General features: G+C 44.3%; 1 protein-coding gene across 3 annotated transcripts in view; it reads right to left on the bottom strand.

The window, feature by feature from the left end:
- Positions 1 to 8,683: 8,683 nt before the first annotated feature.
- Positions 8,684 to 17,199, bottom strand: part of LOC140478526 (erythroferrone-like) — an 88,215-nt gene continuing 79,699 nt past the window's right edge. For all 3 annotated transcript variants that reach the window (XM_072571783.1, XM_072571784.1, XM_072571785.1), the window contains one exon: positions 8,684 to 9,679. In XM_072571783.1, coding sequence (XP_072427884.1) covers positions 9,581 to 9,679 — 99 coding nt within the window. In that variant the 3' untranslated portion in view covers positions 8,684 to 9,580. The remainder of the gene's footprint in view (positions 9,680 to 17,199) is intronic.

Here is a 17,199-nt window from a genome sequence, read left to right as displayed (position 1 = left end):
CACAGTATTGACTCCCCTTCCTCTCCTACCTTCAAGGAACTGGCAGGCTCTCTCCTGTACTTGAGCTGTTTGGCTGCGACAGAGTTAAGGAACCCTGAGCTTGGGATACACTGATCTATCAACTGGTATATCAGGCAGTGGTGTGTTTGCCAGGACCACTGTGATACAGTATGTTCTGTCTAACAAGAGTTTCAGGCGCCATTCTGAGGCTATCTTTTGTGCTGATCTCATCTGTGGTATCACAGAGCTGCTGAGTGGAATCTCCCATCTGATTGCCAGTTTGCTGCCCCCTCCCCCAGCCTGCCTACAGTCTTTGTAAACACTGAGCTCACCAGTGGCTGATTTGCAGTTCCTCAGTAGCGTGAATAATCTGTCAGGATTTGTATTGTCTTACAGATTTTAAACAGGGAGAAGGGGGACTTTTTAAAAAAAAAACAAGGTACAGAGGAACCTCGATTATCCGAAATCCGATTATCCAAATTTCAGATTATCCGAACAAGATTGTAAGGTCCCGCTGCTTGGCCGCTCCACCCTCCCCTTCAATTCATCACCATTAGCCTCCACCTATTGCACTCTCAGCTACCTTACCCCCCAACCCCACCCTATTTCCCCCCCCCCCCCCTCCCATTTATCTCTCCACCCCCTCAGCTTACAAGCCTCATTCCTGATGAAGGGCTCTTGCCCGAAACGTCGATTCTCCTGCTCCTCGGATGCTGCCTGACCTACTATGCTTTTCCAGCATCACACATTCTATTCTAAACTGTATAATCCAGCATTTGATTATCTGAACAAAATACTCCCTGCACGTGTCGTTCGGACAATTGAGGTTCATCTGGATTTCTTTCAGGGAACTTCCTAGTATCAGAGATGGAAGAGTGACATCATTCTGCACATTGCCTTGCAGATTCCCCTGTTTTAGGAGTGATTCATGGTCACATATATGGAGCAACATCAGTAGAGATGTCCAGTATCACAGAGCACATTAAGAGGCATTAGAGGCTGACATGTTAGAAAGCGGAATTAACATCAGTTGATATACAGTCAAACCAGAGCAGGGGAGAGGGATTACTGAGTTACACAGTGTGAGGGATTTGGATTAATAGCAGTGGAGGTAGTCAGTGTCACCAGAAAGTGTGGGGAAAAAATATTTTTTAGTGTGAAGGAGCCAGATTAATGACACAGTCAGTAATGCTAGGAAATTACTGGGTGATAGTGAGAAGGACCCAGACTAATATCAGTGGAGGTACAGTCAGTAACCCAGGAAACTGTGAGGATAGGTTAACTGAATGACAGTGCAGGGGAGCTGGATTAACATCAGGAAGTAACAGTGTGCTGTCTGGGATCAACTCATTGTAGAGATTGGGCTGCATTCTCAGTAGAAATAAAGGTCCCAGTGTACTGCAGCTTTTCAGCAGACTCTCAGATTGTGTTAGATGTTCATCAACCAATGGGACCAAGATTGGTAGCTTGGTACTATGAGATCCAATCTTGTTACTGAGCTTCCTGATGTTTGTACTATGACCTTGCATCATGGTTTTATGGGAGTAAAACAAAAGCGAAGATAGGTAATATGGACATCACATCAAGGAGATTCCACACTTCCTGGGTTTAAAAAAGGAGCCATTGTGTGATTGACAGAAGCACTCCTGGTCATTAGTAAGTCTATCATACTGACAGTGGTGAAAAGGGGGACTGGTAATGTTCTTTTATTTGAAAATGAATGAATCAAATATACAAGCATTGATAGAACTATAAAGCGAATTATTTACTTGAAGGAAATGAATTTTCCAGACCAGGGGCAAAATAATTTCTTCTGAGGACTCCTCTTGAGATTTTCACCAGAGATACTTCTGCATTCTAAACAAACTTGTGAGATGATGCTGTCACCTAGTAACAATGCCCCCTGAATGTGTGTATATATGTGGGAGGTTGGGATCTCACACAGATAGAATCTGAATAATTCATTAATATTTTCAATAATTATCAATTCTCCTGTAAACTTGAAGCCACAATTTACCAGAAAAGCATTAGTTTCCTAGACACCATGCTACTTGAATCCAAACAAGCCTCTAATGGAAGAAAAGAAATTGGCGGTCCCTCGCAGACAAGGATGACTCCATTCAGGATGGGTCCCCAGGTGGCTGCATAGACCCAATGTGGTTTCTGCGACACTTGGGGCAATAGGTATCGAGGAGTAGGTGAGGCATTGGTGAAAGAGAGAGAAAATAGTTGTGATGAACAAACAAACAAAACATTCTTATATTAATGCTTTGGGCAGAAGTACTTCATTCCTGATGAAGGGCTTATGTCCATAACGTGGATTCTCCTGCTCCTCGGATGCTACCCAACCGGCTGTGCTTTTCCAGCACCACAGTCTCGACTCTGATCTCCAGCATCTGCAGTCCTCACTTTCTAAAATCACACGAGTGATATTTGTTTGATTTAACAGAGCAAGGTTAAAGCTAGCAGTTGTTGAATGAGTAAGTACTAGAGTGCAGTTCAGGGGAGTTAAGCTCCTGAAAAAGTTGGGGAGATGGGTTAGTCAACCAGACCAAAACAGAAACGGTTCTTGAGAATCTTAAGTTTACTCTGTATATGCCTGTTCTTGCTGCTCATCGATCCAGCCAATTCACTTTAGCCAATTCTATCCTAATTTTGTTGCAATTCCCTTTTAAGTAAAGCACAGTTGTTTCCAACCAGAGTTCTCACCCTGAAACTAAATATTACCTTCTATCATGTTATCATTACTACATTCCAAGCGATCTTTTTCTGAGGTCATCTATTAAATCTACCTCATAACCACGACCAGATCCAAGATAGTCTGCTCTCTGAAATGTCAGCCGAGGAAGCTCTCTAATGCGCTCTGAACTTGTTGTCATAGCTACTTTTTCCAATTTGATGTACCCAAAGATTAAAGTCGCCATAATTATTGCTATATTCTTTTTCAATGACCTTACTCTTTGTTGAATGGCCACTGTTTGGGGGTCAGTATACTACTCTCAACCAGAATCTCAAACCTGTTAGACAAGTTAATGGGTTGAGGCTCTTTCAGCACTACCTCCCAGATCCCTGCCTCACTTGTAGTCTCCACCCTCCTATCCCTTATCTCTGACCCAGTTCATGGTAGCTAACTTAAGGGGTGTGACCACCTCAATGAAACACAGCATCTAGGTAACTGTCCTCTTCAAGTAGCCAACTGTTGTGGTCAACTTGATCACTATGAATCACAGGAGAGAGTGAGGACTGCAGATGCTGGAGATCAGAGCTGAAAATGTGTTGCTGGAAAAAAGCGCAGCAGGTCAGGCAGCATCAAAGGAGCAGGAGAATCGACGTTTCAGGCATAAGCCCTTCTCCTGCTCCCGAAACGTCAATTCTCCTGTTCCTTGGATGCTGCCTGACCTGCTGCGCTTTTCCAGCAACACATTTCCACATGAATCACAATTGGGTCCATCAGCTATCACATTTCACCAGGCCCTGCATCTCATTTTTTAACTTGGTTCTTAGTTTGTTATCTTCACAAATTCCTATTGATTCTTCAGTCTGTAAATATTTCTCCCATTTACTTATAGTAGGAAACTGCAAATAAGATCTAATAGATAGTCAAATTAACAGCTATCATCAACCAATGAACTTAACAGCTTTCCCACAACATCATTCTTTGTGCTGGGCTTCAATTTTAGAATTTTTTTTAGAATTAGAATTCCTATATAGTGTGCAAACAGGCCCTTTGGCCCAACAAAGTCCACATCTACCCTCCAAAGAGTAACCCATTCAGAACCATTCCCTTACCCCATATTTACCCCTGACTAACAACTACACTATGGGGCAATTTAACATGGCCAATTCACCTAGCCTGCACATCTTTTTGGATTGTGGGAAGAAACTGGAGTACCCAGAGGAAACCCATACAGACACAGGGAGAATATGCAAACTCCACAGTCACCCAGGGCTGGAATTGAACCTGGGTCCCTGGCACTGTGAGGCAGCAATGCTAACCACTGAGCCACCGTGCCACCCACTATATCCCATAAAAGAGTCTTGCTAACATGAATTTAAAAAAGTTAACAAAAAGCACTTCTTCCCCTCTGCCAAAATTCCCATACTGCTGAAAAATCCACAAAATATATACTCACTCTGGTGCAATCTCTCCTTCCTAACCTTGCAAAGCTTATTGACTTGTGTACTTTCAATAAGTCCTTTCTTCAAACGTGCTGAGATGATTCACACATGTTAAGCACCAACAGGAATTAACCCCTATTGATGCCCTGTTCAGGCGATTGACTGATAACTGTCCCTCAGTCAGCTGACTCAACTGCTTTATTAAGCCTTTGACAAGACCCCTGGATTTTAAACTTTTAAAATGGAGAAAGATTTACCAGTTCTATTCCCACTCTACTCTGAAATCTCTTAAGTATATTTTCACTTGAGCTGTGCCTCACTCTAGATGTGATATCACCTTCCTGACCACCACAAAGCTCTTAGATTACTTAGTGTGGAAACAGGCCCTTCGGCCCAACAAGTCCACACCAACCCTTCAAAGAGCAACCCTCCCCCTACATTTACCACTTCACCTAACTCTACAGGCAATTTAGCATGGCCAATTCACCTAACTTGCACATTTTAGGACTGTGGGAGGAAACTGGAGCACCCAGAGAAAACCCACGCAGACCCAGGGAGAATGTGCAAACTCCACACAGTCAGTTGCCTGAGGCGGGAATTGAACCAGGGTCTCTGGTGGTGTGAGGCAGCAGTGCTAACCAGAAGAGCCGCTCGCTCTTCTGTCTCCCTCATACCATTCCTGATGAAAGGCTTTTGCCCAAAACGTCGATTTTCCTGCACCTCGGATGCTGCCTGACCTGCTGTGCTCTTCCAGCACCACTCTAATCTAGACTCTGATTTCCAGCATCTGCAGTCCTCAGTTTTGCCCTGTCTCCTTCATACTGTTTGGGAGCTAGATATAACTCCAGTGGTGCAACTCCAGTGGTGCAACTGTCCCCTTTACCTGGTTCAATTCAGATGGCATGGACTATTGATAGCCTTTCTACTACAACATCTCTCCTCAAAGCTGTGGCTGTTAAACCAGTATCATTACACCCTTTTTACTATTGTCCTCTCCATTCTACCTGAAATCCCTGTCCTGTTGAATAGTTTAGTCAGTTTATAAATGAAATACATCCTTAGTGACCCACAAGTTGGAATCCAATTCATGAAAGTTTATATATAAAACAACTGGGGGTTCTCGTGGTGCAATGGTAGTGAGTCAAGAGTATGGTGTTGGCAAAGCACAGCAGGTCAGGCAGCATCCAAGGAGCAGGAAAATCGACACTGGGCAACAGCCCTTCCTCAGGAATGTATCAGTGTCCCACCTTCCCTAAACATTGCTAATAATTTCCACCTGTCCGATCAATTCTGTTTAATATATTGAAAAATTAGATGGAATTAGCCTCAAGCTTCTAAATTCCAGGCAACTTAACCCAGATTTGTGCAAGCTCTGTTCATAATTGAACATTTTTAGTCCAAGTATGACCCTGCTAAGACAAAAACATGATTCGGGGTTGCCAGTGTTGGACTGGGGTATACAAAGTTAAAAATCACACAACACCAGGTTTTAGTCCAACAGGTTTAATTGGAAGCACACTAGCTTTCGGAGCGATGCTCCTTCATCAGGTGAGCTCCTTCATTGTGACAATCACCTGATGAAGGAGCATCGCTCCAAAACCTACTGTGCTTCCAATTAAACCTGTTGAACTATAACCTGGTGTTGTGTGATTTTTAACTTAAGACAAAAACAGAAATTGTTGGAAAAGTTCAGTAGGTCTGGCAGTATCTGAGGAAAGAAGTCAAAGCAATGTGTCAGGTTGCGTGACCCTTCCTCAGAACTGGGTCAAACTCACCCAAAATATTAACTCTAATTCTCTCCACAGATGCTGCCTGACCTGCTGAGCTTTTCCGGCAATTTTTATTTTTGTTTCTGATTTTGAGCACATGCAGTTCTTTTGGTTTTTTGTGCTGAACCCAAGCTCTTTCCCTCCAATGCTGACACATCAGCCTGAAAGTGAGGTGCCCAGGGCTGAACATAGCTTTCCAGGTACGTTCTCAACAGGGTCAAAGAGTGTGGTGCTGGAAAAGCACAGCCAAGGAGACAACATCCAAGGAGCTGGAGTATCCACGTTTCAGGCATAAGCCCTTCATCAGGAATAAGGCTTGTGAGCCAAGGGGTCTGAGTGCTATATAGGATGGGGGGAGGGGGTTGGGGGAAAGGTAGCTGGGAATGTGATAGGTAGGTGAAAGGTGGGATAAAGGAGATAGGTCGGAGAGGAGGGTGGAGCAGACGGGTGGGAAGGAAGATGGACAGATAGGATGGTTGAAGGGAGCGATGCCAAGTTGGAAGTTTGGGACTGGGATAAGGTGGGGGCAGGGGAAATGGGGAAACTGGTGAAATCTACATGGATCCCGTGTGGTTGGAGAGTCCCAAGGTGGAAGATGAGGTGTTCTTCCTCCAGATGTCGGGTGTTTTGGGTTTGGCGATGGAAGATGCCCAGGACCTGGATGTCCTTGGCGGAATTGGGAGGGGGAGTTAAAGCGTTCAGCCACAGGGCAGGCTTTCCACTGTGTAAAGACCACACTTTTTTTTGGACTGAAGATTAAAAAGCAAGATACTGCTTAAAGCTGTGGTGGCTCTGGTTTTAAAAATCAAATTTAATGAAGCACATTATGAATTGTGTACATGATGCTTCTCCCGAGAGCAATGAGAGCAAAAGCAAACATCACTGAGTTAATCAGTTCAGAATTAAGGGAGAATTGCTTAACAATTTGTTCTGATTGGTTCCTGACTAGGTGACTGTGGCTTATGTGAAGCCAATGCAGCCTATGAACTAAAAGCATCAAAAAGGTTTCACAGTCTCTCACTCTTCTCTATGGAACGTCTCCAGTGATAGCTGTTTTCCACTTATCTTTCTCTGCAAGTCTCTGTTGAAGGAGAAATAAAATATCTTTAAAGACAGTGAAAGGACTAGTGAACGAAAGAGAGCATTATTGTAGAAGCAACCTTCTGTTAACAGCAAAGAACTAAAAGAAATCAGAAGAAAGTGAAAGAAACAATACACACAGCAATGGTCCAAGCTGGTGCTATCAAACTGTATTACCTTGATTATTTTGCGTTTCAACTTTTAAAATGCGTTGTCTGTCTTTATATGGAAGCACTAGCTTTCGGAGTGCTGCTCCTTCATCAGGTGGCTGTGGAGTATGATAGAGGAGATAGACTCTGACAGCCAGTGCTTCCAAATAAACCTGTTGGACTATAACCTGGTGTTGTGTGATTTTTAACTTTGTCCATCCCAGTCCAACACCGGCATCTCCAAATTTTGTCTGTCTTTGTGTGTCAGTCTGTCTGTTTGTAAAGGGGCAATTTAAGAAGGGATAGAGTTTAACTTGGAGAGTTGTAAGTTAGCAATTCTTATTTTCTAATTGCCATGGGTTAAAAAAAATAATTTTCATAATAAGCAGTTATTTTCTTATGAAACACATAAACCAATGGTTTCTTTGAACCTGAGCTTGTCGGTCAAGTACATTGGGGATAGCGTGGCTAAATATTTTCCTATTTCTGATGACTCCGGGAATAGTTTGACTTTACTTCCAGCGCATTACCCCAGTGAGTCATGACTACAGCTGTCGCAAAACTTCTATCTCCTTCCATTCTAATCCTGTAGATATAAAGATCAGTATTCCAATAGCCTTTCTTATTATTTTTTGTATAATTCCATATCACTTTAGTAACTGTATGTGCATGAATTACTCACTACCTTTGGACCGTCATTGTTTCTAGCTTCTCAACATTTCAAAAGTGTTCTGATCAATCCTTTTTATGTCCAAGGTGGATTTGCCTATTTTGGAATGCATCTGTCACAGTGTGGCTTCAATATCTCTGCAAATATTTTGCTTCCATGTGCACCATTTAGCAGTGTCTCCTACCCATGTTTCATCAGCAAACTTGAATATGTCCCTTTCTACCCTGACATAGACTTCACTAATTATCTATAGATGTCAATGGGATACCCCCAGTAACATCCTGCCACTTTACCTGAGAATAATGGATAGCCAGGAGTGAATTCCTGGCTGGAATCCAAATGAGGAATTCAGATGATTTATTGGTAGGTTACTGGTTAGCTAGGAGTGAATAACAGTTTGCAAGGTTCTGGGGTAATTAGCCTCCCTAGCCTTTAAGTCCTTAAAGCAAAGTTTATTCTTCAGTTTGAAAAATCAGCTGATGAGGTGCTGACTATTGCTGAGTTAGTCTGTGCAGTTCACACCGGCCTTTCCTTTCAGAATGATGTTTATTAATGTTTTATCAACTCTACAGAACAAAGCAGCTTATACCAGGATGTGAGCGTCGGGTCAGTCAGACCACAGCACCATTGGTGTTTGTATCAACCTTGCCATCGGGGGCAGGCAAGGGAGGATTGAAAAATCAACTTGTCGCCATGTCAGCCACTTCAAAGCTCTTGTCTATCAGCTGACAAGCCAAATGATGGGCTTCCCTTTCCTCAGTTTGGTTCGGTTTCAGACCACACATCCCATCAGAAATCCCAACCCTTCACCCACCAACTCCCAAGACCGTCATCTCCATGATCTGTTTGGGAGCCCCCCCCCCCCCACCCCCCAACCCTTACTCTTTTTTGTTTCAACCAAACCCAATTGGAAGCCAAAGCTCAGACACTGAGCAATATGATGCAAAACTCAACAAATTTATGATTTATAATGAATTATTTCTAAGCTTGTAACATCCCCCCTCCTCCACCACTTTGCCAGATCTAACACTAACCATCTTGCACACTTCGTGTGGGAATGGTTGTACAGTTGGGCCACACAGGCAGTAGAATATGGGCTGGGATCTATCTCCTAACACCATTCTCTTTCACTGGGGAGGAAGCCAGCTTAAGATTCATTGCCGACCTACAGGCTTCAGATTCGTTCCCCTTCTACATTCTTCTCTAAGAGCCAGAGACAAAAACAACACATTTGGAAAAGGTGAGGCAAATTCTGAGGCAGTATGCATTGAATTGTTTTAAAATATAGGGAATAGGATAAGTTTTGGGATTTGCAGCTTTTCAGGGAGAGTGGGAGAATGCCCTACTTTTTAAACAGTCCCCACGCTTGTGAAATGGGTATTGAATGGCTGAGTTTGTGAAAATGCAGCTCCTTATTTTAAAGATACATCCAGGGTTGCAAGCAAATTTCAAGTCATCTTCTGATCATCAAGAGCTTTGAAATACAATGATATTATATTCCCAACAGTAGACAGTCACTCAGGGAAAATATTGTCATTTAAAACAAATACACGAAAAGAAAGATTTCTCCAGAATATCCCCAGAGGTCCATGACACGCTCACAAAAAAAAGTTCTGGTTAATGTCTTTACTGCCCCCGAGTGCTCTTTGCTATCTGCCCTCCCCACTGCAGGAGTAAATTCATGGGCGATGCGATATTGCAGGGGACGGATTGGCAAAGGGAGTCTTAACGTGGGAGAGAAGGAGGAGAGAAGGAAGTCGAGCAGGTCCAAGGATCCATTCCACTGGCTGCCTCTACGTGCCCAGGAAGATCCCTGTGAAATCCGAGCCACTTCGGATGGTGACAGCAAAACCAGATCTGTTGTCAACGAAGACTGAGATATACTGCATGGCCTGTGGAGAGAACAGAATTGTCAGGACCAGTGAACCCCAACTCAGTCAACTTCTGCTTCCCACTGAAACTGTTTGTGCAACACCTCTTCCCCTTTTACTGCATTTCCAGTCAAGCTGATGCTGTTATCAAGTAATAGGTACAGCTCAGTGCTAATTGAACATAATACAACAAGCATGCACAGAACGCGTTCAGCTCCCATTATGAACACAGAACACTGCCATTTTGTTTTGCTCTCTAACAGCAAAAATACATCAGTGAGTTGGAAAAGAAATGGAGCTGAAATTAAAAATGGAGAAATCTGAAGTAATGCATATTTGAATGACAATGAAGGGGAGGCAATCTCAATCAAATGGTCCAATTCCAAAGGGAGTTAGGAACATAGTGATATATAACTTTTGATAGTGTTTGACAAACCTGGTATTATGCGCAAACCTGGTATTATGCTCTATTGATTGAGACATAGGATATGACGGGAGACATGTGGAGGAGATTTACCCAAATAGTGATGAGGATGAGAGACTGGTGAAACTGGGGCTGTATCCCTCACAGCAGAGGAAGTTAAAGGGAGATTTAATAGAAGAACTGAAAGTTATGAATGATTTTGACAAAGTAAGCAAAAAAAGGTGTTTGCATTGGAATGAGGGTCAGTACTTATATGACGCAGAGTTAAGGCAATTATCAAAAGAGTAAGAGGGGATGTAAGGCCAAAAGAAAAATGGCCTGTGTGGAAGCAGTTTCAGTAGTAGCTTTCAAAATATGATTTGGCTTTACACTTGAAAAGGAAAATATTGCAGCAAAGAGCAAAGGGAGTAGCATTAATTTGTAAGGTTGAAGGAGAGTACGTACCCCTGTAGGTAATGAGCAAGAAATCGTTGAAGCCATTCTGTCACACAACAGAGAATCTATAGTGGACACCGTAGGAACTCAGGGACAGGAGTGGGCCATTCAGCCCCTCGAGCCTGTCCTGCCATTCAATGGCTGATCTGTGGCCTAACTCCATGCACTTACCTTAGCCTGGATCTTAGATTTTTTTTTGTCTACTTTCGTCAGTTACATCAAGTTTTTCGGAGGGATTTTGCCATGAGGCCAAGGAATATTTCTCACTGTATCTTCCCAAACTTGGCTTATTAACTACCTGTTCTGCTGCTGTGGTGTCTCTTGTGACTGACTCATTCCCCATATCACCACTCAGGAGACATCTGCTGCAAGATTGGCATCCCTTGCCTGTACCACTTTGAAAGGCCACTGTGCATTCGGACAAGTATTGGCAATTGGATGTTGTCCCACACTGTCAATGTAATGGCGTAGCGGCCACAAAACCAGAAGGCTCAAGGTGCATTTGGCACTCCCTTGCACATACAACCCCAGCTCTTATCCCAGCTACTGTTTAACCATCAGGTCATACAGTTTACCTGTCCTTCACTACATCCGGTCTAAATACCCTCTCTCAGTCGCTCTTTCCTCCCCGACACCTACAGCGTGTCATTGTCACAAAGGAGAGTAACTGGACAATTCTGAACATTTCTCTCCCATAATGCAAATCAAAGACTGGCATCATTACCAATACGATTTAACATTCCACGATGGTCTGCTATTCCTCATTCCCGTCTATTGGAAGTGGATATCAATCAGGTTCTATCTGGCTTGTGGATCCTGAAGTTGCTGTGTTCCTCACTGTCCTTGGCTTCCTCCTCAGAAGATGACTCCCATTCTCCCCCCTAGCCATTTCTCAGCCTCCATTATATCCCCATTGATGCCAGCTGCAGAGCACACTACGTCAAGGTAATGCAACACACTCTATTAGGATTAAAGCCGACATCAGCCCCTCCCCTCTTCTCGGATGGTCTAAGCACTGGAACCAAATCTTCAGCAGCCCTATCGTCTGCTCCACCATGGCTCTGCTGAAAGCATTGTATCTGTGCTCCACATTGGCACAGTGGTTAGCACTGCTGCCTCACAGCGCCAGAGACCCAGGTTCAATTCCCACCTCAGGCGACTGACTGTGCAGAGTTTGCACATTCTCCCCGTGTCTGTGTGGGTTTCCTCCCACAGTCCAAAGATGTGCAGATTAGGTGAATTGGCCATGCTAAATTGCCCGTAGTGTTAGGTGCAGGGGTAAATGTAGGGGAATGGGTCTGGGTGGGTGCGCTTTGGCGGGTCGGTGTGGACTTGTTGGGCCAAAGGGCCTGTTTCCACACTGTCAGTAATCTAATTAGTCAGGAGGCTTGAGCAAAGATGTCATGAGCCATGGTCATAGCCATGGCCCTTGTCCCCCAATAACCAGCCTTGTCAGGACCCTCAGGGTCACTAGGGACATAAGATTGTTCTAGGGTGTAGGAGTCATGGCAGATGCCAGGGTAGCAGGCATACACTTCCAGGAAGTAATAATAGTGATCAGAACTTTCACAGATGGCATTTGTCACCATCCTGATGCATTTGTGTGTGCACAACTGAGAGATGCAACACAGTTCTCCCACTGCTCTCTGAAAGAGGACAGTTGAAGTTCAAAGTGGCAGTCACTTGGAGAGGGTGGCTTCCTACTCCTGAAGCCCTTAGGGCCCACTCCAGCTCTGTCACTGTGCTCTGGTACGTGCATCTCGCTCATACCCAGGAAATATAGCAGAAGGGGTGAAACCCTGTGGTCTTCCTCTGGGTCCTGAGGGGCTCTGCTGCAGTGACCTTTCCCTGGTGCTGCTTGGCCTTCACAGTGACCCGCTTCTGCTCCTGGGCTTGTCATAGAGATGTACAGCATGGAAACAGACCCTTCACTCCAACCCGTCCATGCTACCAGATATCCCAACCCAATCTCGTCCCATTTGTCAGCACTTGGCCCATATCCCTCTAACCCCGTCCTATTCATATGCCCATCCAGATGCCTTTTAAATGCTGTCATTGTACCAACCTCCACCACTTCCTCTCATTTCATTAAATACACGCACCACCCTCTGTATGAAAACGTTGCCACTTAAGTCCCTTTTATATCTTTCCCATCTCACCCTAAACCTATGCCTTCTAGTTCTGGACTCCCTGACGCCAGGAAAAGACCTTGTCTATTTACCCTATCCATACCCTCATGATTTTATAAACCTCTATAAGGTCACCCCCAACTCCAAACTTAATGTTCTGACCAATAAAGGAAAGCATACCAAATGCTTTCTTCACTATCCTATCTACCTGTGACTCTACTTTCAAGGAACTATGAACCTGCACTCCAAGGTCTCTTTGTTCAGCTGATAACTGGCTGTGACTAAGCCCCAGGACTTTGTGCAGACTGTGTCCAAGACAGTGCCTCCCCCGTAATTGGAGTGAGGACGAGCTCCCATCCAGTTTGCAATATGGTCATTTAGTTGAGTAAATAGGGTGGCACAGTGGTTAGCACTGCTGCCTCACAGCTCCAGGGACCCGGGTTCAATTCCACTCTTCCGTTACTGTCGGTGTAGAGGTTGCTCATTCTCCTGCATCTGTACTGGGTGCTCCGGTTTCCTCCCACTGTCTAAAGATGTGCAGGCAGGGTGGGTTAGCCATGGGAAATGCAGGGTTACAGGGATAGGGTAGGGAGGATGGTCTGGATGGGATTCCTTTTGGATGGTCAGTGTCAACTTAATGGGCCGAATGGCCTGCTTCCACACTGTAAGGATTCTGATTCTACAGTTTTATGATTCTAAACGTACATTGTGTACATCAGCTGACACACGCTGCAGCGTTAGATTGACATTTTGATGTCCCTCTCGTGAAGAGATCCCGGGGTGGGGGAGGAGGGGGAAAGTGTGCAAGCAGCCCGTGTCTGTACCAAAGAGTTTGTCAGCACGGCAGTGCTGGTAGCCTTTAACTCTGGCTGAACTGCCAATGTGCTAACCACAATAGCTTTGCAAGCCAAAGCGTGGAAACTGAGAGTAAGCAAGTAGGCGCTAAGTGAACAAGCGCTAATACAGCAAGCAGGCAGCCCTGGTGCAATCTGTAGCTGTCTCTGCACTGTGTCCTTGCTGCAGCCTTTCAGTGCCAGTTGTTGTGATCTGCAGTGCAGGACTCTGCTTCCTAAGTGTCCTGCAACTGGATCAGAGAGGCATCTTGAAGATTGTAAGGGGTTAGCAGACTGGTCAGATGGCAGTATCCAAAGATGAGGGATGTGCATGGCTGTGCCTGTTGATCATGCCCTGAGATGGCAAGCTACAAAGAGTCAGTGGCGATCTGAGATCACCAGGTGCCCGGCCTGACCGCCATGTCAAGAATTCTTGTCATGTAGCTTCCTCATCACACTTAGTAAGATAGCAAGCTCAATGACCATGAGGTGAGTTGTGGAATCAAGCAATGGTCTCCTTTTGATGAACAACTTGTCGCTGCCCAGCGAGAAACTCAGCATACTGTTCGGCATATGCCCAATTGCTCCAGAAGGTGAGACCAGCCTCACAGGACTTAGAAGAAGAATCCCCACTGTGTGGAAACAGGCCATTTGGCCCAACAAGTCCACACCGACCGTCAGAAGAGTAACCTACCCAGATCCATTCCCCTACCCCCACTACTCTACATTTACCCCGACTAATGGTCCTAACCTACATATCATTGAATACTATGGGACAATTTAGCATGACCAATTCATCTAACTTGCACATCTTTGGACTGTGGGAGGAAACCGGAGCACCCAGAGGAAACCCACTCAGGCATGGGGAGAATGTGCAAACTCCACACAGAGGCTGGAGTCAAACCCAGTGCTGTGAGGCAGCAGTGCTAACCACTGAGCCATTGTGACTTGTGTGATTCTGCCAAAAATCCTGACATAACCCATATCACTCCAGCCCTTATAAGATTCCACTCCTTGTAAACAGAAATACACTATTGTCTCATATGCTGCAACTCAGACATGTTACAGGGTGAACTCCACTGATGGTACTAAATGGGAGCAATTCACTCTCTGTTATGGTATGATGAACTGTGTTTTAGTACAGGAGAAATTGAGGCCTGCAGATACTGGAGATCAGAGTCAAAAGCTGTTGACATTTTGCACATTCCTGATAAAGGGCTTATGCCCGAAACGTTGATTCTCCTGCTCCTGCTCCTCGGATGCTGCCTGATGTGCTTTGCCAATGCCACACTTTTCGACTCCGTGTTTCAGAACAGCCAGTTCTGCTATAATGCGCATTTCCTCAATGCAACTTGGCTATCATGCGATTGGAGGATTTAGGCTATTAGTTGTAGCATGCAAACTTTCCTTATCTGTCTTGGCTATAACACTGTTCTGGTCCCATTGGTTTAAATGGTGCTGCTATATAACACAATTTTCTTATAACGTGGGTTCACATGGTAACGGAACAGACTGTATCCATTACTGTGCAAGTACAGTTCCCAAAATATTTGTACACTAAAGGAGGAAGCAGTGAAGACAGATTCAATGGGTATTAAGTATTGCGGCCACAAATTTAATCTAACTTGGCGGAATGGGGCACAGTCATGTTGGAATCATGCCTGTTTTACATCCAACAGACTTTATTCTTCATAGAGTCGTTCAGATGCACAGCATGGAAACAGACTCTTTGGTCGAACTTGTCCATGCCGACCAGATATCCTAAATTAATCTACTTCCACTCGCCAGCATTTGGCCCACGGCATTCCAAACACTTCCTATTCATGAACCCATGTAGATGCCTTTTAAATGTTGTAATTGTACCCATCTCCACCACCTTCTTCTGGCAGTGCATTTCATACATTCATCACTGTCTGCATGAAAAAGTTACCCCTTAGGTTCTTTTTAAGTCTTTTCCCTTTCATCTTAAACCTGTGCCCCTTAGTTTTGGACTCCCCTACCTAGGATAAACACCTTGTCTATTTACCCTATCCATGCCCCTCTTAATTTTATAAACCTCTATAAGGTCACCCCTCAGCCTCCGATGCTCCAGGGAAAACAGCCCCAGCCTATTCAGCCTCTCCCTGTAGCTCAAACCTTGGCAAAATCCTTGTAAACCTTTTCTCAACTCCTGCAAGTTTAACATCTTTCCTGTAGCAGGGAGACCAGAATTAAATGCAGTATTCCATAGACTTCATTGGAAAATAAAAGCAGATTGGGTATATAATGGATACACAACCATTTTCTATCTGAGTGAGATACAAAACTGTTACTTCAACAATTTATGGTCTATGAAGTTGGCAGAGGTTTTCCTGATCTCCTGTTATAACCTTTGAGGACAGACCGCCCTCAAAAACATAGAACATAGAACGTTACAGCGCAGTACAGGCCCTTCAGCCCTCGATGTTGCGCCGACCTGTAAAAATAATCTGATGCCCGTCTAACCTACACCATTCCATTATTATCCATATGTCTATCCAATGCCCATTTAAATGCCCTTAATGTTGGTGAGTCTATTACTGTTGCAGGCAGGCAGTTTCCCGCCCCCTACTAATTTCTGAGTGAAGAAACTACTCTAAATCTGTCTGTCCTATATCTATCACCCCTCAATTTAAAGCTATGTCTCCTCGTGTTTCCTCATCCTTCACCATCTGAGGAAAAAGGCTCTCACTGTCCACCCTATCTAACCCTCTGATTATCTTATATGCCTTGATTAAGTTACCACTCAAACTTCTCTCCAACGAAACAGCTTTAGTTCCTTCAGCTTTTCCTCATAAGATCTTCCTTCCATACCGGTAACATCCTAGTAAATTTCCTCTGAACCCCTTCCAAAGTTTTCACATTCTTCCTATAATGCAGAACCGCACGCAATACCCCAGGTGAGGCCTTACCAGTGTCTTGTACAGCTGAAGCATGACCTCGTGGCTCCAAAACTCAATCCCCCTATCAATAAACACTGACACACCATATGCCTTCTTAACAACCCAATCAATCTGGGTGGATTTATGCACCTGGATACCGAGATGTCTCTGATCATCTACACCGCCAAGAATTTTACCATTAGCCCAGTACTCTGCATTCCTGTTACTTCTTCCAAAGTGAACTACCTCACACCTTTCTGCATTAAACTCAGTTCGCTACTTCTCAACGCAGTTCTGCATCTTATATATGTCCCTCTGTAACACAACATCCTTCAGCACTATCCACAACTCTGCCTACCTTAGTGTCATCTGCAAATTTACTAACCCATCCTTCTACCCCACATTTATAAAAATGACAATCAGCAGTGGTCCCAAAACAGATTCTTGTGGCACACCACTGGTAACTGAGCTCCAGGTTGAACATTTCCCATCAACCAACACCCTCTGTCTTCTTTCAGCCAGCCAATTTCTGATCCAAACTGCTAAATCACCTTCAATCCTGAAACTCCTTATTTTGTGCAATAGCCTACCATGTGGAACCTTATCAAATGCCTTACTGAAGTCCATATACACCACATCAACCGCCTTAACTTCATCCACTTATTTTGTCACCTTCTCAAAGAACTCAATAAGGTTAGTGATGCACGACATCCCCTTCACAAAACCATGTTGACTATCTCTAATCAGATTACTCCTATCCAGATGACTATAAATCCTATCTCTTATAACCTTTTCCAAAACCTTACCCACAACCGAAGTA

The sequence above is a fragment of the Chiloscyllium punctatum genome, chromosome 6, assembly GCF_047496795.1.
Source record: "Chiloscyllium punctatum isolate Juve2018m chromosome 6, sChiPun1.3, whole genome shotgun sequence".
In the NCBI taxonomy this organism is placed as follows: domain Eukaryota; kingdom Metazoa; phylum Chordata; class Chondrichthyes; order Orectolobiformes; family Hemiscylliidae; genus Chiloscyllium; species Chiloscyllium punctatum.
This window is presented reverse-complemented; position numbering and strand designations above follow the sequence as displayed.